Below are 22,066 nucleotides of genomic sequence, written 5' to 3' on the forward strand. Positions count from 1 at the left end.
AAAGTATACTTTTTTAATATTTGTTTTAGAGAGAGGAGAAGGGAGGGAAAGAAACATCAATGCATGAGAAAGATTGGGTGCCTCTCACACACCCCCAGCTGGGAACCTAACCCACAACCCAGGCATGTGCCCTGACTCGGAATCCAGCCAGTGAGTGACCTTTTCAGTTCGCAGGCCAGCACTCAATCCACCGAGGCACATCAGCCAGGGCTAAGGTATACTTTTAAACAGGGGAAATATGGATTACATATTTGTTGACTATAATATGTGTATATATAGCCAACAAGGATTTTTATCAGCAGGGTCTGCTATTTTTTTGTTGAAACTGTGAGCCTGAATCAGGAAGCCTTTTCGTTGTGGGATGGTTCTGGCAGTCAGAGTTGGTGCTCAGCCCCTTGTTACCCCCACGGGTCCCACTTCGTCCCTTGGAGCCAGGCAGGATTTGTGCTGCAGCTCCCACCTCTGCCCCTCTGAGTGTGTCTTCTCCAAGGTGAGTATCCACAAGTCCTCACTGTCCTTTGCCCTCCACAAGTTGGACTCTGGTCTCTCCCTGACCCCTCAAAAGTATGGCAACCGGAATGGAACACAGCCCTTCAGCTATCACCTCCCTCATCCTCAACCTTATACCTACATAGATACAGCCTGAGATTGCATTATTAGGGTTAAAAATGTGGCACAGAGAGGGCAAGCAAGTTGCCTAAGGTGGCAGAGCCGGAAGGTAGTGAAGTCAGGATTGATACTCTTAACCTCTTCAAGTGAACCCTGAGGGTTAATGGAGTTATCCCACGGGGATTCATGTCTTTAAATGCAGTACTAGCCTCTGTCTCTACTTATATATTTTAACCAATTAATAATAGTAATTTATTTATTTTTTAAAGGGAACTGTTTGAGAGACTTTGAGTGCTAATCAAATGGGGATTCACAATTAGTCCTTTTATCACTCAGCTGAACACTGGGATAGCTTTGCCTATGAAACAGTTTTCAATTATTTTTATCATAATAACAAGTTTATGGTCTGTACACACAACGGAACAATGACTAAAAACATAAGTTCTAAAAAAACATTATGCTGAAATACCGGTTAATAGGAAACAACTTTTAATGAAAATATTTCTGCAAATTCCTCATATCTACATACTGCATACCTCTGGTCACAGTCTCCCACATATTTGATAAATGCTGCTGAACCACCATGTATCCACTAGGATAACTAAATCGGGTCCCTACTTTACACCTATGCCAAAATTTATTCCAATAGATTTTTTAAAAACTATATATAAAAATGAAACCATGAATGTGCTAGAAAACAATGGGAGAATTTGTGTCAGAATTTTAGAGTAGAGAAGGCTTTGTAAATAGCACACACACACACACACACACACACACATACAAAAACAAAAAACAAAAAACCCAAGCCATAAAAAAAAAAATAATAATAACTGTCTACATAAAATTGAAATTTTTTTCCTGGGTAAAAAGGAAATGAAATTCATATGCAAAGTCAAAAAACAATTGACTAACAGGAAAAGAAAATATTTAAAATATATCATCTTTAAAGACCTACACATTTCAAATCAATAAGGATAAAAGACCAGTAACTCAATAGAAAAAAAATAGGCAAAAATGTAAACAAATAATTGGTCATAAAAAAAACAATGTAAATCAGTCTTAAATATACGAGAAAAGTGAAATACCAGAGAAATGAGGTACCATTTTTCAGCTACTAGAATGGCAAGGATCAAAATGTCACATGCTGGCAAGGAGATGGTAACATAGGCTATTTTCCTCATTGCTGCTGGGAAGTTAATGGTAAAATTTCTTTGAAGAGCAGCTTAGCAATATTTTGCTAAAGGTAAATGCTCATATACCCTGTGTTATGAGTTGAACTATGTCGCACCCCCTCCCCATACCCAAAATTCATATGTAGAAGTCCTAATCCTCAATACTTCAGAATGTAACCTTATTTGGAAATGGGGTCATTGCACATGTAATTAGTTAAGATGAGGTCATACTGGAAGATAGTAGGCCCTAATCCAATATGGCTGGTGTCCTTATAAAAAGGGGGAATTAGGACACACACACACAAACAGAGGGAGCACACCATGTGAACATCAAGGCAGAGATAGAGTGATGTGTCTACTAGCCAAGGTACACCAAGCATTGCTAGCAAAACTGCCAGAATTCATGGGAGAGGCCTGCAACAGATTCTCCCTCACATCTCTCAGAAGGAACCAACCCTGCCCACACCTTGATCCTGGACTTCCAGCCTCCAAAACTGTAAAATAATAAATTTCTGTTGCTTAACCACCCAGTTTGTGGTACTATGTTATGGCAACTCTAGCAAACTAATACACCTTTGGACCCAGCGAGACAAGTTTATCCTACTACGTACGTATTCGCACAATTGCACAGCAGTGAGAAGTCCAGGGTCTACGCTGCAGTATTGTTTGTAACAGCTAAAGATCAGAAACATCTTAAATGTTTATCAGTCGGAAATGGCCTAAGTCGTCATCGTCGGCAGCCGTCCGTCTTGAGAGACGATGGTGTAGCTTCTTAAGAGTCTATCTGCACCGCCGAGAATGGCTGTGCAGTCCGACTCGGGAGTGACACGGTATCTGTCTCCTCCCGTGTTAAATCGACATCTTGCGATGACGCTGGAGTGTCCTCTCCAGTGAAGCTGAAGCTACAGAGCCTGGGCAGGGTGATATGGAGGGTCTGCTGTTGCCCATGCGGCAGACCCCCCTCTCTTCGCAGCTGAAGGGTCCAAGGGAAAGACGGAGTCAATACAGCTTGGCTTCAGGTGCGCCGCAGGAGTTACCGGTGTTGACTACAACGTCAAACCGCCTTAGGGACTCCGGCTCCGGATTTTCTGTCGGGGTTTACTCCCTTAGCCTTTCCCTTGAAGAGGTATGCCGCAAGGCAGCGGAGGTTTTTTGGAGTCAGAGTTTTCCTTCTCTGATGTGCCCTGACTGGAAGATCGAACCAGCGACACTTAGCTCGCAGGCCGACGCTCAATCCACTGAGCCAAACCAGCCAGGGTCAGTGGCCTAAGTAAGCCTTGTAATACAATGGTTTTCAGCTGAATATATTGTAGTAATGAGGCCATGTAATATATATATTGATTGAAATTGTCTCCAAGATTTACTAGGAATTGAGAAAAGCAAAGTGCAGTTGGTTGTATAGAGGGGCTCATCTGTAAAAATAAAGAGAAACAAAGCAGAATATATATGTGCCAATATTTGCTGTAGCAGCATAGATTCTATCCGGAAAGACACATAAGAAACTGCTAACTTCAGTTTTCCCTGGAGAGCACAATCATTTTAAGAACCATGGAAAAAAGATTTCGGTTCTACTATAAACACACCTGTACTTTTGGAATATTTTTCATTGTTTATGTATCACCTGTTTAAAAAGAAACCTTATGTGGAACATCAAGATGTCTCTAGTACTTCAAAACCTAATACTAGAAAGAGAAAATAGAGCCATTTTAGCTTTTCATCTTTTGGAAATAACAGCTATTCATACCTGAAATGGGTTATTTAAAGAGATGATATCTTCTCTCTTATCTCCTCATTTAGAAACAAAGCACAAGATTTGTTTTTAAAATAACTAGGTAAATTACAAAAAGAAGCATAAGATGCAAAAATTCTAAACTCTCATGTATTGAAAGCAATTATATCTATTTTTCTAATTCATAGCGTGTAAATTTCAATCTATAATGATAATTTCAGCATACCAAGCCTGATGAAATATTTTAAATTTATTTGTCTATAAATCTTTGTTTTTGCTCACAAAAGTATTTAAGTTCTATTAATCAGTAGGCATCATCTATAAAATAGGGAAGGTTCAAAAGTGGCCTTTAGCCCTGGCTGGTGTGGCTCAGTAGATTTAGCACCAGCCCTGTGAACCAGAGGGTTGCCAGTTCAATTCCCAGTCAGGGCACATGCCTGGGTTGTAGACCAGGTCTCCAGTTGGGGGTGCAAGAGAGGCAACTGATTGATGCATCTCTCGCACATAGATGTTTCTCTCCCTTTCTTTCTCCCTCCTTCCCCCCTCTCTAAAATTAAATAAGTAAATAAATATAAAAATATATATAATAAGAAAAAGTAAATCTTATTAAACTTTTAATGCAATCTTTGGGATCACACTGATCTAAAATAAGTTTTCTCAAGACAATCTTCTTTAGCTCGCAAAAAATGATGACATTTTTTATTTAAAAAGGGGGCTTATAAAGTCCTTAATTGCTGTGAAAACAATTTGAGTGTCCAAACATGTTGAGACATACAACCTGGGCTCACCATGTATGGTTGGCTGTGCAAGCTGTGAATGGCACAACTCCAGGGGGCGCCATTCAGATCATAATCCAGATTGTGTGGGCCACCACATGTACAGCTATACATAACCCTGTGGCTACTGAAAATGTTGAGGAACCATGGAAGGCTTTGAGCAGGGGAGGGGAGGTGTCAGAGCTGAGGTCACATGGATCCTAAAGCCAGAACCTCATGCATACAACCTCCCATCGCTCTAGGTTGGCCTCCCTTTTGGAGACTCTGGCAACAAAAATATCCTCAGTGCCTTGGTTTTCCTATGGGTGAGGGACAGGACCCATCTGCCAACGCCCGCAATCATTTCCTTGGCCCAGACAACTCAAGTCCTCTTTAATCACTGGGCGGCTGCAAGGGAAGGCCAGAAGAAGGAAACCCAACACACTCGTAATCTTTATTGCTCCCCAACGGAGGCAGAAGTGGCTGGCACAAGGGGCGAGGTAGAGGGGGCTAAACCTGAAGTGACATTCAGGAACTTTGGCTTCCAAAACCAGCTCTACCACTGCCTTTCTGTGTGACATTTGGCAAATCTTTAAGGCTCTCTGGGCTCTGCCTTCCTATTTGCAAAATGAAGAGGATTATTGTCATTCTTTCTCTGTCTCTTGGAAAAACAGATAAGAGAGAAAAACATGTAGCGAGTTCACAAGGAATGCATAGACATTCAAGCATTTCAATTAGTATCATTAAACATCAAGGGTGAATGGACCGAGTAAGGAGACCCTACGGGACAGCTATAAAACTGGGAGTAAATCACATGACCTTTCTGGGCCTTAATTCTATTGTGTGCCAAATGGTAAAACTTGGACTAGATCAGCAATTTGCTGACCTTTCGTCGCGAAGAGTCTATTTTATTATTTCCAAACCATCTCCACAGACCTCATATTTTGTGATTTTATCCCCTAAACTGTATTTAGGTAATTATTATATATTTAATAATTATTAATTATTGTTAGATTATAAGGGATATTTTAGGTTGTGAGTGACAGAATTTATGGATTTTTAATACATAGCCAAAAAAACTAAAACTGGGTATAGCTTCAGGCAAGGCTTGATCCAGCAGCTATTTCCAAGACTCTATGTCTTTCAGTCTCTTGACTCTGCCTCCTGTGTTGTGTCATAAGGTGGCTTCCAGAAGTTCCTGGCACTTCTTTTCTCATTTGTGATTGACAAGAAACAGAGAGCTTTCCCAGTTAGCTCAAAGAAAAGGCCCAGAACTGAGACTCAGGTTGGCCTGACTGGGGTCATGTGCCTTTTTCCAACCAATTACTATAGCTGAGAAGATGTGATATTCTCATTTGCTTAAGCCAGTTAGGCTCCACTCTTAGCATGGGGTCATTTCTGACAAGATCACAAGGCTGGGAAATTCCCAGGACTATTAGGAAGCGGGAAGCAGGCAGACAGTGCTGTACGAACAACCAGGAAGTATTTTATGGCATGTTTACTAGCCAGTGATATCTCCCACAGCCTGTCAGAACTTCTGATCAGCATGTGAGCTGCATATGAGTGACCTCCAGGATCTTGTGAGTTGGTCACGATGACAGCCCCGTTTGTGGGTGGCCACACTACCCACATGAGCTGATATCAGCCCAGCAGGCAGCAAGCTCTAAACCTGGCCTAGTTCATTCACGTTCAGCTTTCAGCTCTCCACTCCGGTCTGACTCTTCATAGGTGGCTCTGTTGGAGACTGCAGGTAAGTCTCTGAGCTCCCCAGTTCTTAGGCCTATTACTGCCCTTTTCTTATACTAGGGGACATCCATGAGCTGGACTTGGAAAAGGGGATGAAACAAAGTTGTCCACAGCAAAACATACCTAGAATTACTCAGGCTCACTCATGCATTGACTCACTGAGCATTTGTGCCAGATCCTGTCCTAGGGGTGCATCTTCAAGGAGCCAGTCAGGAAGGGAAACGGTGATGCCCCAGACTGAGATCATAGTGAGGGGGCAGAAATGGAGGCCCTGGGACAGGGCAGTCCCCTCCCCTTCCTAGGCCAGAGGGCAAGAATGTCCACCCCAGCATGCTAAGCAGCAGGACTACCTCAGATCTGCCCCATGGTCCCTTGGCTCTAGGGAAGGCCAAAGTCACCCAATACAGATTGGGAAGTGTTCAAGCTCAAGACTGGAACCCACCCCTCTACGCACTCTCGGGGCTTTGCAGAGTTCCCTCTGATGCCTTCACTACAGTGGCTCCAGCAAAAGAGTAGGGGAGGAGGCAGGCAGCAAAGGCCTTCCCTAAGAGCCAGTCTCTTCCTGGATATTCCAAACCAGGTGTTTGAGGGAGCGCACAGTGAAGCCCAAGGGAAAACTTCCCTGCAATCATGCTCTCCAACAGATACCTGAGAGCCAACCATTCCCTCTAGTTAGATGTCCCTTTTATCAGGTCCCAGTCAGTCACCAGCACTTCTGAACACCTGTGTGCATCTGATCCCCATGTCTGCAGCAAATAGGGCCAGGAACACTTGGATGGAGAAAGCGTGGCTGGTCCCGTTCTCAGCTTTGCCTAACCTAACTTGCCGCATGGCCAAGGGCAAGTCCCTTTCCCTCTTTCAGTCTCCCCGGCTATAAAACACAGGTTTCAGGCTAATCAATTTCTTTGGGGCTTTCCCACCCTAATGGCACAGAATGTGAGCATTCAAGGTTCAGAAAAGAGGGGGCAGGGGTAGCTGGACTGAAGGAGACGAGGCGAGCAAGAGGGCCAGCTGGGCAGGGCTCCAAAGACAAAAAAGTCGCCAAGTTTAGACTATGGACACCATTTCCAAACAGTTTTACTCAGTCACTTCTATATACCAATAGAAATGAACAAGGACATCTGGCCTTATTACCAAAAACACACTCCCTGAAAGGTCCAGAAAATTATATTTTTAAATAAACTCTTTAATCTTGGAATTAATTGTCTATTTACAAAGAGGCTGCAAAGACAGTACAGACAGTTCCCATATATCTCTCATTCAGTTTTCATTTCCCCAAACGTTATCTACCACCAGAGTGCTGCGTGGTCAAAACGAAAAATAAAAGCAACATTGGCACATCTCTCTGTTCACTCAAGTCCAAACCTTATTTGAATTTAAACCAGCTCTTCTATCAATGCTCTTTCTGTCCCAGGATCCAACCCAGGAAACTGAACTGCATCCAGTCGGCATGACTCCTGGTATCCCTCTGGCCTGTGACTTTTTCTGCCTCTCCATGCTTCTCATGCCCCTTGCAGTTTGGAGAGTCCTGGTCAAGTATTTTGTAGAATATCCTTCAACCGGGGTTTTTCTGATGTTTTTCTCTGGGGCTATGGGTTTGGGGGAAGAATATCACCAAAGTGAAGTGCCTCCTCATCACAGAATATAGGGGGGTCCATGATATCCACTTGACTGACCACTGGCGACATTAACCTTGATCACTGGGTCAGGGGGGTGTCTGTCAGGTTTCTCCTTTGTAGTTACTACTAGACTTTCGACGAGAAGGTAATTAAGCCGGGGGAAGGCGAATCTACATATACTATTTGGAAGATCTGTCTCTTCTCCACAGTTCGTTCTTGAGTCAATTATTTATTTCTATCAGATATGGATTTTAAACTTTGGCTTATAATCTAACTGTTATTTATTGTATTGCTCTAACCGGTGCAGCGCTGGCCATTGGGAGCTTTTGGCTCCTGGGTCCCTTTGACACCCCCCTGTCTTTTCGTGCTTTGAGCACTCCCTAACTCTGGCACCATAAGACCTTCCAGGCTCACCTTTTCCCTGACCCTAGAATCAGCTGTTTCTCCAAGGAAGTAATATATTTTAAAAATAAATCCTCTAATTACCTTGACAATAGTCCAAATATGTCCCTGGCTGGTTTGGCTCAGTGGATTGAGCGTCGGCCTGCGAGCTAAGTGTCGCTGGTTCGAACTTCCAGTCAGGGCACATCAGAGAAGGAAAACTCTGATTCCAAAAAACCTCCGCTGCCTTGCGGCATACCTCTTCAGGGGAAAGGCTAAGGGAGTAAACCCCAACAGAAAATCCGGAGCCGGAGTCCCTAAGGCGGTTTGACGTTGTAGTCAACACCGGCAACTCCTGCGGCGCACCTGAAGCCAAGCTGTATTGACTCCGTCTTTCCCTTGGACCCTTCAGCTGCGAAGAGAGGGGGGTCTGCCGCATGGGCAACAGCAGACCCTCCATATCACCCTGCCCAGGCTCTGTAGCTTCAGCTTCACTGGAGAGGACACTCCAGCGTCATCGCAAGATGTCGATTCAACATGGGAGGAGACAGATACCGTGTCACTCCCGAGTCGGACTGCACAGCCATTCTCGGCGGTGCAGATAGACTCTTAAGAAGCTACAGCATCGTCTCTCGAGACGGACGGCTGCCGACGACGACGACGACGAGTCCAAATATATTGCACTGTATTTGAATACGTGATAAAAAGTGTTAATTGGTTCAATTACAGTTTAAAACATACTTCAATTTTGTACCTCTATTGTGACAAGTCTTTTTTCAATATACCAGAAGTCTCACTCAGGCTTTGCTGAATTTAGCCTCTGCAGCCACTCTGCTAAGGGTTGGGGGCAGCCTGCCTACCCTTCCCACAGAGGTGACCTAGTTCCCACATCCACCAGTCTCAGCTGCCCAGCAGAGCTACCAAAGGGCAAGGGAATCGATTTCTGGGACCTTTCCTTTTCTGGCCTCCCCTCCCTCCCACCCCTCTCCCCACCCGGGGGGTGACCAGCCTCGGAGCTCTGCAGACCTCATTCAGGCTGTCCAGGTATAGGCAGGTGTCAGGAGAGCAAAAAAGTTTGAGGAAGGAAGTTGGCAAGCCCAGCTACTGTATCATGCGTACAAGAGGTAAGGAGTGTGTGGCTGGGCACCATGAGGTCCAGAGGGCTCCTGGGTATTGGGGCCAAGGTTTGCAAAATCCAGCTGTGAGTGGAGCAGGGGTTCCCTGGAGCAGCCCTGGGTTCTGCAGAAGAGAATGGACTTCTCAGGAAAGAGTAGCCTTCATGAGCCGGAAGAGAGCTAGACTTTGCTCACTCTGGGAGGGCACAGAGCTGTGTGACTCATGGCCCAGTCCCGCCAGTTCCCGCTGGCCCAGTGCAGGGCAGCATGGAGCCTGGGAGCATGCGTGGAGTCCCAGCCCAGTCCTGGCCCCAGAGGAGGTCCCAAGCATGCAATCAGAATCCAGCAGGTAGGGACTCAGGGGGAGCACAGAGGAGGAAGCAACACAGCTTCTAAGGAGTCCCCAGCTGGCCTCACAGAGAAGGTGACATCATCAGTGAGATGAATGGAATTGGCAGGCAGCAGTGGGGAGGGGATAGGGGAAGGGAGGACACTCCTGGGCCAGGGAAGAAGCAGATGCAAAGGCATGGAAGTGTCTTCAAGGTGCTGGCACAGTGCCTGCCGCCCAATGAGTACAAATGTGAGACATTATCGCAGTGGCGTTCTTGACTTATTATTGACTTACTATTTTTTCTATCTTAAAGGTAGTTACCACGTGAATGAAGGCCTAGCGTTGCTAGGCTTTCTTCAACTCTAAAAGGGACTGTTGGAAAGATGAGGGTGCAGCATACTCAGCGCTCAGTGGGAGTGGCTGTGAGCACATAACAAGGTTGGTGTGTTCCTGGGGATCACATGGGAGGGAAACAGCTTCAGGACCAAAGTAGAAATGCAGGCTCCTTCCTCCCTGGGATCAAGCTGGTGTCAATGTGGAGATGGATGGATGCCTTGGAGAGAACTGTGGTTTCCAATTCTACCAGCTCCAGGAGTCTGGGCCAGTGACTTCACTTTTCTAAATCTCTGAGTCATTTCTTCAACTCTATGACTGCATTAAGATCGGTACAGGAGCCCTGGCTGGTGTGGCTCAGTGGATAGAGGGCCAGCCTGCAAACCAAGGGGTCACCGGTTCAATTCCCAGTCAGGGCACATGCCTGGGTGTCAGGCAAGGTCCCCAGTTGGGGGCACGTGAGAAGCAACCACACGATGATGTTTCTCTCCCTCTCTTTCTCCCTCTCTTCCCCTCTCTAAAAATAAATATATAAAATCTTAAAAAAAAAAGATGGGTACAAGAATATCCAAAGCACACTCTTTATAATAGTAAACAAAGAAATCCTATAAACAACATCTAATAACTCAAGAAAGAATAAATAATCAGTGGCATATTCTAAAATAAATATTATTCAGTAGTGGAATAAGTAAGTTCTAAGTACGTAGCCAATAAAAATGGATTTAAAAAAAAATGCTGGGTGAAATAAAGGAAGTCACATAATCATATCGAATGATTCCATTTACACAAAATTTTTTTATAAAAGCAAAACTAAACAATATGTAGGGATTCATACAAAGGTGATAAAACTGGAAAAAATCAAAGAAATGATTAGCACAATTAGAACAACATTCAGGAAAGTGGCTGTTCAGGATGAGGGGAAGAGGCTGCAACAGAGGCGTATGGAGGGCCTCAAAGGTACTGGCATAGGTCTGTGTTTTTAAGTTAGGTGGTCAATACGTGAATATATATATTATTATTATCCATTAAGTTGCACATGTATAGAGTATACGGTGTCTTTTACAATAAACAACCTCACAGGATACATGCCTGTGATAAGGCAGAGAACATGTAATTAAAGTATCAGCACACACAGGAAGCACTCAGTATTGAGTGCTTTGGCTCCCTGGAACTCAGTTTCCCCATCTACAAAGTGCACTGGTGGCACTGCCAAGGACTGGTCTTCTAGCCGGTGGGTTCCATGTTCCCTTTGTTCACATACACACACACACACACACACATTTGAAGGCAGGTTCCAGGCCTCACTCTTTCACCAGGTGAGTTTCCCTTCTGCCCTAGGTTACCGGTGGTTTCAAAAGTGGCAAAGGTGACACCTGGTGCCCTGGAATGGAAGCTCCTGGTCCTGGTGCCCAGTCTTTCCAGCTGGGGCAATTAAGCCTTTTCTGAATTTCCCTAGGGTAAAATGGGCATAATAACGTGTCTTCCTCAGCTAAGCCCTTAGGTAGACACTGTAAAGTGCTGTGCTCAGTGTGGCATCATGACCGGCTGACCTGGGAACCTTTTAAAAGCATACTGGTGGAGGACTGGGTGGTCCCAGTTAGTTTTATAGCTGTGTAAGAGAATTCTGTAAATGTTCCCACGGTGACTGGTGTAAGTGCATCTCCATTGCCTGGTTTTCCACCTCCGTCATTGTGGATCTGCTACCTGAACCTGCCTTTCTCTCCTGGTAAGGTCCCTATTTCAGAAAACGCGTGCCTGCCCCTGAGTGTGGCCCCACCTCTGTGGACCTGCTCCAGTCATGGTGTACCTGTCGAGTGTTCCTGTCTGGATCTCAAAAGTGCCTGTCTGGGTGCACCTGTCTTTTATAACTATGAACCGACCTCCAGTGATGCGTGGACCAAACTCTGTGTGCCTGATTCATTCAGTGCGTAGTTGGAGGTACGTCTAGGTTGTCAAGCGTCTGAGTGTACAGGGCTATACCTGTCCTTGCATCTCTGCACGCACCTCGGTCATTCGTGCCTGACCCGGTGCGTGTACCTGGTCCAGCCTGTCCTTGCCTTCCGCACGGGGGCCGTGCACTCCCGTGCTCTGGATCTCCTAGCCGCCGGGGCGGCGTCCCGCGGCCCCCGGCCCCAACTCCGGGCTAGGCCAGCAGTCCTCGGCCGCTGCTGCAGAGCCAGAGGCGGGGGCGGGGCGGGGCGGGGCGGGGCCGACGGCGGGGCGGGGCGGGGCGGAGCAGGAAGGGGCGGTGGCCGACTAGCTCTTCTCTTACGGGGCTTCCGCGTCTCAGTCTTGAACGCAACCTGCCCGCCCACAGCCCCATATAAAGGTGCCGCCGGCCTTGCCCCTGGGACTCGGCCCCATGGAGAGGCCGCCGGCCGCCCCTAGGCGCATGGCGGGGTGAGTCGCGCTACCTGGGGCGAGGGGCGCGGGTTGCGGGCCGGGGGAGGGGTGGGGGAGGACTCCGCGGAATCAACCGGTCTAGGAGGGACGTAGGGTTGGTCTCCTCCGGCCTCACCTGTTCTCGGGACCCCCCTCCAACTTAGCCCAAGTTGGGGGAACCTGGGGGAAGGGAGATCAAGCTCCCGAGGGGGAGCCTAGGGAGCTTAGGGCCGGGACAGTCTCTGCGTCAGCGAGCCCTTCGCCAACAAGAGTTTCCCATCAACTTTTCTCGCCGGTGGGGCTTCCCGGAAAGTTCTCTTACCCCTGCCCAGGAGTTCGGCCGCGGGCTCCGCGCCTCCTGAGCCTGCCACAGAGCTCCGGGCAGGCGGGTGGGGGCGAAGGCCTCAGCGGGGAAGCCCCCGGCCTCCGTACAGCGCACTTCCAACCTAGGGTTTCCATCTGAGCGCCACGCCCCGCAGCTGTGGGGGCGCGGCTGGTCTTCTAAGGCCCTCCAGGACATCTGGGCTCCCTGAGTTGGTGTGGGGTTGAGCTTGGGGTAGGAAGTGGAGTCAGTCTGCCTAAGTTCAAATACTTGCGACACCACCCAATAGCTGGATGACCTTGAGCAAGTTCTTAATGTCTGTGGCTCAGTTTCATCCTTGGGAATGATGATCCCTAGCTGGGAGAGCGTTTAAGAAAACTAACAGAGGTAACCTATGAAGATGGATTTGCATAATGCCACCCGTATTGCCTCATCCTGTTGGGTGGGGCAGGGCAGGAGAGGGATGAAAGAGAGCCATTCCCCATCCCTAACCCTTGTGGTTTTCCTACAAGGAGCTATGACAGGTGCCTTCCATCAGTCTGATCTGTGAGTGGCCAGCGGAGAGAGGCCCACCCAGGAAGCCAGCCCCCTACCATGAGTCTGTGGGAACTTGAAGACAGCCACAGCTGCCAGGTTACCACCAGGTCAGCCCAGGAGCCCCCCACTGAGGAGGCATCAGCTGCGGAGCTGCAGATGAAGGTGGACTTCTTCCGAAAACTGGGCTACTCATCAGCTGAGATCCACAGCGTCCTGCAGAAGCTGGGGGTCCACGCAGACACCAACACAGTGCTGGGCGAGCTGGTGAAACATGGGTCAGCAGCTGAGCGGGAGCACCAGGCCTCGCCAGACCCCTGTCCTCAGCCTCCTCTGGTCCCCCGGGGTGGTGGCCCCCCGAAGGCTCCCACCCTGGAGCCCTCACCTCTAGAGGAAGACAAGGAGGGCAGTGACCTGAGGCCCGTGGTCATCGATGGGAGCAACGTGGCCATGAGGTACGTGTTACTTTTGTGGCCAAGATGTGGCCGGGACTGCACCTTTGGTAGAGGCTCCTTCAGGAAAGAGTTTGACCTCTTCTCACACACTGGGCTAGAGGAAGGGAAAGCTCTTTATTGAGGCCGTATTGTGTGCGAGGAGGCTCCTGTAATCCTCATGGCTTTTTAGAAGTGGGTTTGCTAAGAATGTTCTAGGGGTCAGAACGGGGGCTCAAAGACTTGCTCACGGTCACATTACTGGGAAGCAGTAGAGCAAAGGTTCAAACTGGGGTCCTCTGTCTGCAGAGCTCACCTTGTGCTCTTTGTCTCTTCCCACGGACCAGCACTCTGTCCCTGTGACAGGAGGCAAAACCATGGAAGGGATCATGCTGGGCTCTAGCTCACACGTTAGAAGGGCCTGGACTCACTTACCCTCGCTGAGCCCTCTCTCCTTACCTGAAAGAGATGTCTAACCCAGCCCCTTAGGTGGCAGTTGTAAGGAGTCAGTGCAGTAGTACCTGGAGAGAGTAATTACTCAGCGAACAGTAGTGTTTGATATTATTATAATTATTCAGGGTCTGGGGCTTCTGAGGCCTTGTTGTCCCAGACCTGGGCTCCCATGGAAGCAGGCCCAGCTCCCGAGGCCTTTACAGCTGTGACCAAGGGTGACTGAGAATCTGGCTCTACATTGCGGGTGGGGGTGGGGAATGGGCCTGTGAGCTGATGCTTTGACTTCAGGTGAGCTGTGACTTGAATCCATTCTGATTCAGCTGGAGCCACCTGGGCTGGACTGGGCTCTGGGGGCTCCCTGGAGCCAACCCCAGTACTCCTTACCCCCATGCCAGCTTTCACAGGGAATGGGGTGGGGTGAAGCCAGGGTTGCCCCTGGCCCTGCTTTCTTCCAATCTCTCCAATGGGGACTGGTGAGTCACGGCTGGCAGATTGTTCACCAGGAAGAGTTCCTGTGGGTGTGGACTGGGAGACCCCAGGCACAGGGTGCAGTACGGGGAGGGCTCCTTTGCTGGCTGCCCTCAGGGCTCTCCCAGGTGGGCTGCCTGAGGCTTTGCTGCCCTTGGCCCCTCAGCCCCTCCCACTTCCAGCCCAGCTTAGCCATCTTTAGGTCAGTCTCCCCATCCCTGAAATGAGCTGAGCCTGGGTGCAAGGTTGGGTGAAGCTGGATCCCACATGCCAATGGCAGCTGGTCACAGTATGTGCTTTGAAAGTTAGGGGTCCCCTCTCGGGCTCCAGCAGCCTGTGGCAGGGGTGGGTCTGTGATTCCTGTCCCTGGAGGCCTGGGCCCCAGTGCTGAGCCCTGGGCAGCCATGTGCGGTGTATGTTTGTATCCTGGCATAAGAAGGAGGGGCCAGGGCGGAAGGAGGGGCAGATCATGGAGGGGGTTGGCCAGAGGAGCTGGCTCGAGAGGCAGAGCCGCTGGGGGTTTCTGAGCTGAGGCTGTTCTGGAGGGGAATTCCAGCCTCAAACTTCCTGTCTCAGCTGTTTCTGGGTTCCTGCCTGCCGCCCCCTCCCCCACAAGAGCAGGCGGGCCAGCCCCCACCGTATGCAAATCGTGGGGAAATTCACCTCTGTTTCCTTCTAAGGGAATTTTTCTTTAGCCTGGGCCCAGCCCTAGTGGATCTTTTCACCTGGGTAGCCTGGCTTTGCCCTCTGTCCTAGGGTGGGAGCCGCTGAGCTGGAGTCTCCTACCCATCTTACCAGTGTCTGGTTAGCCAGGCTGAGAGGCCCTGACCTTCTGGGCAAACAGGACTGCGGTTGGGGTAGGAGGATGTCTGGTTTTCCTTTGCCAGCAGAGCTTCCTCCATTGCAGTGAGAGACCGAAGTTAGCTGCGGGGAGCACTCCAGGCCTGGGAGGGCAGTATTAATGCTCTACTTCTGCCAAGAGTAAGGCTCTGACTACCTGCAGGGGAAATAATCTGAAGGCTGGGGCTGCTGAGAGCAGACTTGCCCCCGCCAAGGTTTCGGATGCCCAAAGGCAGTACACTGTCCTGGAAGCCCTGGCATCTCATTTAATCCCAGGGCTTGAAGGTGCTGGCCTAGGATGAGGCATATGCATGTACACACGTGTGCATAGGAGGAGGTAGGTGGGTGCATGTGCAGACTGCATACCTGAGAGAGGAAGCCAAGCCAGAGATGATCACGCCCTCACAGTCTTGGGGAGACAGCAGAAGACCCAGGGAAGGGAGTAAGGTGATGGGGGAAGCGGAACACCATATACTGCCCTCCCAGGCCTGAAGTGGCTCCCTACCACTAATCTCAGCCCCTCTCATGGCAGTGGGCATTATGAGGACAGACCCAGGACCTGACCCATCCTGAAAGGTCAGTGAAGGCTTCTCAGAGGTGGTGACACATCACATGGGACCTGATGGAGCAGCAGAAGTTTGCCAGATGCATCATTTTTCCTGTCCCCAGCCTGCCCCTGCCTCTTTACACTTGGTTCAAACTCAAGTTTGGGAGCTTCTTTTCTCCTCACTAAACTTCAGATTTTGCTGTTGGGGACAGGAAGGCAATCCAATGGCTCCAGACGTGGGTTCAAGATTTGTCTCTTAGCACTATCCAAGGATCTTAGATGAGTCTCGGGGCTTTGGCTTCCTTCTCCACATCTAGGATCACGGAGGTGTGGGGTGCATCTGGCCCCTAATAGGTGCTGGGTACCCACTAATCCGCGCTCCATCCCCACCAACAGGGTTGGCCCCTGTCTGCGCATTAACACCCATAACTGTGATGAACACAGGCTCTGGGATTGCATCTCTGTTCTACAATTGCTGCTGTTTGATGCTGGCAACTAGTTGCCCTTTGTGGACCATAGTTTTCATCTGAATAAAGGGGAGGAGGGCCTTTAACCATAGCACCCTCCCTCAGAGACTTGCTGGTGATTCAGTGGCAAGCACATAGATCAGGGCCTGGCTCACAGTGCTAAGTAAACGTTCACTGTTATCATAAGCGGCTGACAGATGCACCTGGCCGCGAGGCCCCACCTGGTGGGGATGAGCACTGCCTTCGGGCTGGACTTTGCCTCCCCTGTAGTTTACAGAGACCTTCAGACCTGGGAGTCCCAGCCTCATCCCCAGACAGCTTCTGTGCCTCCACTGCCCTGCTTCCCTCTCTACGGTCTCCTGGGGTTCCAGCTATCAGTGCCCCCCCCCCCCCAGAGCCACCCACAGGATGTGGTCGGCCATGGACTTGCCTCTTTTGTGTAACGTTTATTCTGTTTTATTTGCCAAATAGGAGTGTCTGGGCTGTTCACTGAGGGATTAGTGAGGGGCAGCAGTGTTGGGCGGGATCCCCAGCTAGCCTCCAAGCCCCCCAGCCTGGTCCCAAGCCCTTCCACCACACCCAGTATTATCTGGGAACCCCACCCCCACTCCCCTTACACCCTCCCAGGAATCTAGTGAGACCCTTCACTTTTCTGGACTGAATTTGGCCTCAAGCAAACAGGAAAGTTGTCCCACAGTTGCGAGCCCTTCATAAGAAGGGCTCAGATGGCCGGCCCGTTTTTCAGATAAACTGAGCCAGAGCAACCCAGCAGCACCTCAGGGCTTTCTTCTGGATGGAGTGAGGTCTCGTCCTGAGAACACACAGGGGCATGTCCTGTGTCCCAGCTCTTCCACTATACGAGTCCCCTGGTCCAGACAGTCTTTCTACCTCAGGCCATGCCTTTCTGAGAGAGGCAAAGAGAAGACAGGGCAATCTAGGCATTTGGGGGAATTGGCAGTCTTGAGAGGAAAAGCAATGGCCTTTCACTTTCAAACTGAAAGGCTCTTCGGCAGCCGCCTCCACCTGGTCTGTCCTCTGTGGCTGCCTGCCCGCCGGGGGGTTGGGTTGTGCCTCCTTCCCCTTTGCCCTCCTCAGTCCCAGCCCCTGAGGTTAGTGCAGGACTGAACTTTAATCCAACTTGAATCCAGAGCGATCTGGTTTCTCTTCTGTTAGTGGGGCGGGCGCCTCCCCTGCCCCCACCCCCGGATGAGGGAGGGGTGGTGACTCAGTCTGCACGTATACCTCTGTGTCCCCTTGGTCCCAGCACCCCCGGGTAGGGCAGGAACCAGAAGTCGCCGGCGCCTTTCCCCCACCCCCAGGTGTGTTGCAAGCAGCCTGACCCTCCCCCACGTGGGGAGCGAGTGCTGCCAGATTCCTGGGCGTTTCCTCACTGTTGGGAGATGGAACCTCAGGGAAAGTCCCAGGTCTGGTCATCCTGGGCGCTGTGGGAACCAGCAGGGAATGCAGGCCTTGGGCCCCCGGCCTGGGGGTGGTGGGCTGAGCCAGGGCCGGGGCTGCAGTGCGACCGGCCTCCCTCCTGCCCAGGCCTAGAGGATAGAGGGGGAGCCACCCTCAGTGGGCTGACGCTCACCCTCCTCTCCGCTGCAGCCATGGGAACAAGGAGGTCTTCTCCTGCCGGGGCATCCTGCTGGCCGTGAACTGGTTTCTGGAGCGGGGCCACACAGACATCACAGTGTTTGTACCGTCCTGGAGAAAGGAGCAGCCTCGGCCTGATATGCCAACCACGGGTAAGTGGTGCTTCTGGAGGGGGCTGGCCATGCTGCCCCAGGAGCCCTGGCTCTCCCCAGGACAGACCCTTTGGATGTTGCCAATGATGTCTGGGCCTTAAGCAGGGACCAGCATTTCTTCTCCTGGCTTGTGCTGTCCTCAGCATCCCTGCTCTGAAGGGTGGTCATTGGCGGTCACCTTGCACAGCCTCTGCCTCCGAGGATGGGCACCTCCCCCAGCTAACAGTGGGACGTTCTCTCCACATCTGCAGTGGCCTAGGGACAGCGTAGTGTGGTGGGTGAGCCTGTGGGCTCTGGAATCCTGGCTCTGTCCCCCTGGGCACCATGCTCCGAGCCGTCCTCATCTGATATGAGGTGGGGGCTGATAACCTCACGGGGTTGTGAGGATCGCATGCATGGGAAATGCCTAGAAGAGTGCCTGGCATGTAGGAAATGCTTAGGAAATGCTAGCTGTTTACCACTGTTCTTAAGACAAAAGCCCCCAACCTGCGGGGGTAAACACTGAGTTTATTTTCCTAGAAGTCTTGAGATCTGGGGGAAGGCTGAGTGGGCCACCCACTCTAGGGAAAGTGGCCCTTTCTGAGTGGGCTCTTGTAGCTTTGTCCTGTCTATGTAGGAGACACATCTCCTACCGCAGCTCAGGCTGGGGCTCATTCATGGACCCTTATGGGACTGGCTGGGTGAGCACCAAAGCCAAGCCCTCACCCCGTGGCAGGAACAGGCCTGCTGTCCAGAAGCAGAAAAGGACAAGGTCCAGTTCTGTGCTCTGGAGCCTCTGCTGAGCTGACCTACAGGCCTGTTCTCAGGTGCTCTTGATTTTTAGCAAACTATGCAAGCTCCAGGTGAGGGGCTGAGGTGTGGCAGTGGCCTCAACAGAGCCACTTGCTGCCCTGGAACCAGGAGCCCTTGTGCCAGCACCGGGAGGTTAGGAGTCCGGTGGGCCTGGCCTGAGTCCACACGGGGCCCTGACCTGCGCCCCTGCTGCCCCCTCAGACCGGCACATCCTGCTGGAGCTGGAGAAGAAGAAGATCCTGGTGTTCACGCCTTCCCGGCGCGTGGGCGGCAAGCGGGTGGTGTGCTATGATGACCGCTTCATCGTGAAGCTGGCCTTCGAGTCGGATGGGGTGGTGGTCTCCAACGACACGTACCGCGACCTCCAGGGCGAGCGGCAGGAGTGGAAGCGCTTCATCGAGGAGCGGCTGCTCATGTATTCCTTCGTCAATGACAAGTGAGTTTCCGCGGAAGAGGGGCGTCTCTGCTGGGGGGCGTGGCCTCGGCTCTGGGCGGCTATGAGAGGGAGATGGACATGGCTTGGAATCAGAAGGGTCAGGCTGGGACCAGGCTGAGGCAGGGGTTTTAGATTTGGGGGACAGAGCAGTAGCATTTATGATAAGGTGTGGCCAGTGCTTCCAAGAGAGCATTCCAGGGTCCCAGCACTGAATCTCTGACCAGTGGACACAGCCTTAGATCAGTTTTTTGTTTTTGTTTTTTTTACCCTTACTTGGACATGTTTGTTGATTTTTAGAGCAGGGGAAGGGAGGTAAAGAGAGAGAAACATCAAGGTGACAAAGAAACATCAGTCAGTTGCCTCTCTTATGCGCACCCTGACCGGGTACTGGACCTGCAACCCGGGCATGTGCCCTGACCAGGAATCAAACCCATGACCTTTCAGTTTACAGGAAGATGCTCCAACTAACTGAGCCTCACTGGCCAGAGCTAGATTGAGATTTCAGGTTGCCAGCCTCCCTGCGGCCACAGAGAGCTCCTAGCACGAGGGTTGCCTGGGCTGTGCCGCTGGACAGGCACCAGCTGTAAGAGCCACCCTCCTATCATTCCAAGTGAGGCTCGCTGTCCAGCCCCCTCCAGCACTTCGAAGACCCCCTCACATGTCCCACCTTCTCTGCAGGTTCATGCCCCCCGACGACCCCTTGGGCCGTCATGGGCCAAGCCTGGACAACTTTCTGCGTAAGAAGCCACTCACGGCTGAGCACAGGAAGCAGCCATGTCCCTACGGTAAGAGACCCAGCTTCACCCTCCCCGACCCTCCTTACTCCTTCCCCTTCCTCTCACCTAAGTCGGCCTGCTCCCAAGTTCCTCCTCTTAGGAACCACCCACCCCACGTTGCCACCCCTGGTCCTAGAGTTTCCCTTCCTTCTCTCCAGGGAGGAAGTGCACCTATGGGATCAAGTGCCGGTTCTTCCACCCTGAGCGGCCAAGCCGCCCTCAGCGCTCCGTGGCTGACGAGCTCCGTGCCAATGCCCTCCTCTCGCCCCCTAGGACCCCGGGCAAGGACAAAAGTGGCCGGCGGCCTTCACCGCCATCTCAGCCTGGCTCTCTGCCCACTGAGCGTGAGCAGTGCAGCCTGGAAAGGAAAAAGCTGGGAGTCCAGGCACCTCCGGGGCCCCACCGCGAGGGTCTGGCCCAGACCTTTGCCCCGGCAACCACGGGCAGGAGCCTCGCCCCCAGTGGGGGCAGTGGCGGCAGCTTTGGGCCCACAGACTGGTTCCCACAGACCCCAGAGTCTCTCCCGTACTCCTCTCAGGACTGCCTGGACTCGGGGATCGGCTCCCTGGAGAGCCAGATGTCAGAACTGTGGGGGGTGCGAGGAGGGGGCTCTGGTGAGCCAGGCCCACCTCGTGGCCCTTATGCTGGCTACGGCCCCTACGGGGCTGAGCTCCCAGCCACTCCGGCCTTCTCTGCCTTTGGACAGGCCGTGGGTGCTGGCCACTTCAGTGTCCCTGCTGACTATGCACCCCCGCCAGCTGCCTTCCCACCTCGAGAGTACTGGTCTGAGCCGTACCAGCTGCCCCCACCCACCCCAGTCCCGCGTGAGCCACAGGTGCCGGGCCCAGGGGCTGACAGGGGCCCGTGGGGTCGGGCAGGCAGCCTGGCCAAGGAACGAGCCAGTGTGTACACCAAGCTGTGTGGCGTCTTCCCCCCACACCTGGTGGAGGCCGTGATGGGGCGCTTCCCACAGCTCCTGGACCCCCAGCAGCTGGCTGCTGAGATCCTCTCCTACAAGTCCCAGCACCTCAGTGAGTAAGCAGCCCTGGCAGCCCTCCGAGGCCTGCCTGCGGACTACGCGCAGTCCGTTCTCAGCCTCGCAGCCCAGCCCGGAGGCTGGACAGAGGGAGGATTAAAGTAGGGGTGGGAACCCACAAACCAAAGATACTGTAGGATTGGTTCTGACCCACTCGGCACCTCGCTGTCTGCCCAAGTGGATCGGAAGTGATCACCCTGTTGATGCACATTGTATCTGTAGTTTAAGGAGACGCTGCCGGTAACGGCCGTCGGTCCATGGCTGAAGCCCAAACCCTCCTTTCTCTCAGAGGGCGGGGAGGGAGGCTGGGGGCGCAGAGGCCTGGGCTGGGGCCCTGTGCACGGACCCCCACCTCCGCCCCGTTCCTGGGATGCCAGTCTTGGCTGGCTAGTTGGGCACCGTGTGCCTGCCCTCCAAGGGCCCCTCCTCTAAGCCAATGAGGCTTCATCCATGCTCTCGGGCATGAGGCTTCATGTTAGTAAGCAAAATGCTTCTTAATATCCCACCTGTCCACTTAGTTCGCCCATCCCACAGCCCCTGCCAGGAGTCAAGAACCTTCTGCCCCTACCCTCTCTTCCTCCCCCTTCCTCTGTACTTTGAGTCCTCTCACCAAACAGTGAGACACGTATAATGTTAATACTTTAAGTGGGAAGTCCTTGCCTCCCTTAACATGTCAATAAAGGATAATGTGTGCACCTTTGAGTGGTGATGGTCTTTGCCGTACTTGGGGTTGAGTTGGCCTTTAGGTGATGGAAGGTCAGAGGTGTGCACGCAGGCCTGTCACCCAGAGTGCCCCGTGCCTTGGGGGCAGAGGAATCCTTACTGAGACCCTGGACCAGGCCGTGAGAGGGAACGTGGACGTGGGCAGGGGGAGGGGAGGTGAGAAGCAGAAGTGGAAAGGAGCTTAGAGTCCTGAGACTGTGGTGTGGGGAAGAGGTGGGAGTGGTGGGAAGCGGTTCTGCTTTGCGGTCCTGTGACCAGAACCAGGATGGGAAACCACCTGGCTGAGAAGGTGGCTTCCAGGGGAGCTGGGTAGAGTGGGGA

General features: G+C 51.7%; 1 protein-coding gene and 1 long non-coding RNA gene across 4 annotated transcripts; both read left to right on the top strand.

The window, feature by feature from the left end:
• The first annotated feature begins 336 nt into the window (after positions 1 to 336).
• LOC150014616 (uncharacterized) lies at positions 337 to 8,114 on the top strand. Its single transcript, XR_016509937.1, has 3 exons — positions 337 to 490; positions 5,790 to 6,015; positions 7,426 to 8,114. It is a non-coding gene; the product is annotated as an uncharacterized LOC150014616 (long non-coding RNA).
• Positions 8,115 to 9,746: 1,632 nt separating this feature from the next.
• ZC3H12A (zinc finger CCCH-type containing 12A) lies at positions 9,747 to 21,724 on the top strand. 3 transcript variants are annotated; one of them, XM_090269131.1, is made up of 7 exons: positions 9,747 to 9,895; positions 11,522 to 11,728; positions 13,007 to 13,483; positions 17,843 to 17,982; positions 18,976 to 19,210; positions 19,889 to 19,995; positions 20,145 to 21,724. In XM_090269131.1, exons 3-7 carry the CDS (start codon positions 13,089 to 13,091, stop codon positions 21,023 to 21,025), a joined length of 1,758 nt encoding a protein of 585 aa, XP_090125257.1. In that variant the 5' UTR covers positions 9,747 to 9,895; positions 11,522 to 11,728; positions 13,007 to 13,088; the 3' UTR covers positions 21,026 to 21,724. The 3 variants fall into 3 exon arrangements, with proteins under 3 accessions (XP_090125257.1, XP_090125258.1, XP_090125256.1); XM_090269132.1 differs by lacking the exon at positions 9,747 to 9,895 and having other exon boundaries at positions 11,518 to 11,728; XM_090269130.1 differs by lacking the exons at positions 9,747 to 9,895; positions 11,522 to 11,728 and adding an exon at positions 12,075 to 12,190.
• Positions 21,725 to 22,066: the final 342 nt, after the last annotated feature.

This window comes from Furipterus horrens, unplaced genomic scaffold (assembly GCF_987537825.1).
Source record: "Furipterus horrens unplaced genomic scaffold, mFurHor1.1.pri manual_scaffold_3, whole genome shotgun sequence".
In the NCBI taxonomy this organism is placed as follows: Eukaryota; Metazoa; Chordata; class Mammalia; order Chiroptera; family Furipteridae; genus Furipterus; species Furipterus horrens.

Excerpts from the sequence above, each read along its gene's own strand:
- ZC3H12A (XM_090269131.1), top strand. The coding sequence starts at position 13,089 with ATGAGTCTGTGGGAACTTGAAGACAGCCACAGCTGCCAGGTTACCACC. Across the intron at positions 13,484-17,842 it reads GGGAGCAACGTGGCCATGAG|CCATGGGAACAAGGAGGTCT; the intron begins GTACGTGTTACT and ends TCTCCGCTGCAG. Across the intron at positions 19,996-20,144 it reads GAAGCAGCCATGTCCCTACG|GGAGGAAGTGCACCTATGGG; the intron begins GTAAGAGACCCA and ends CCTTCTCTCCAG.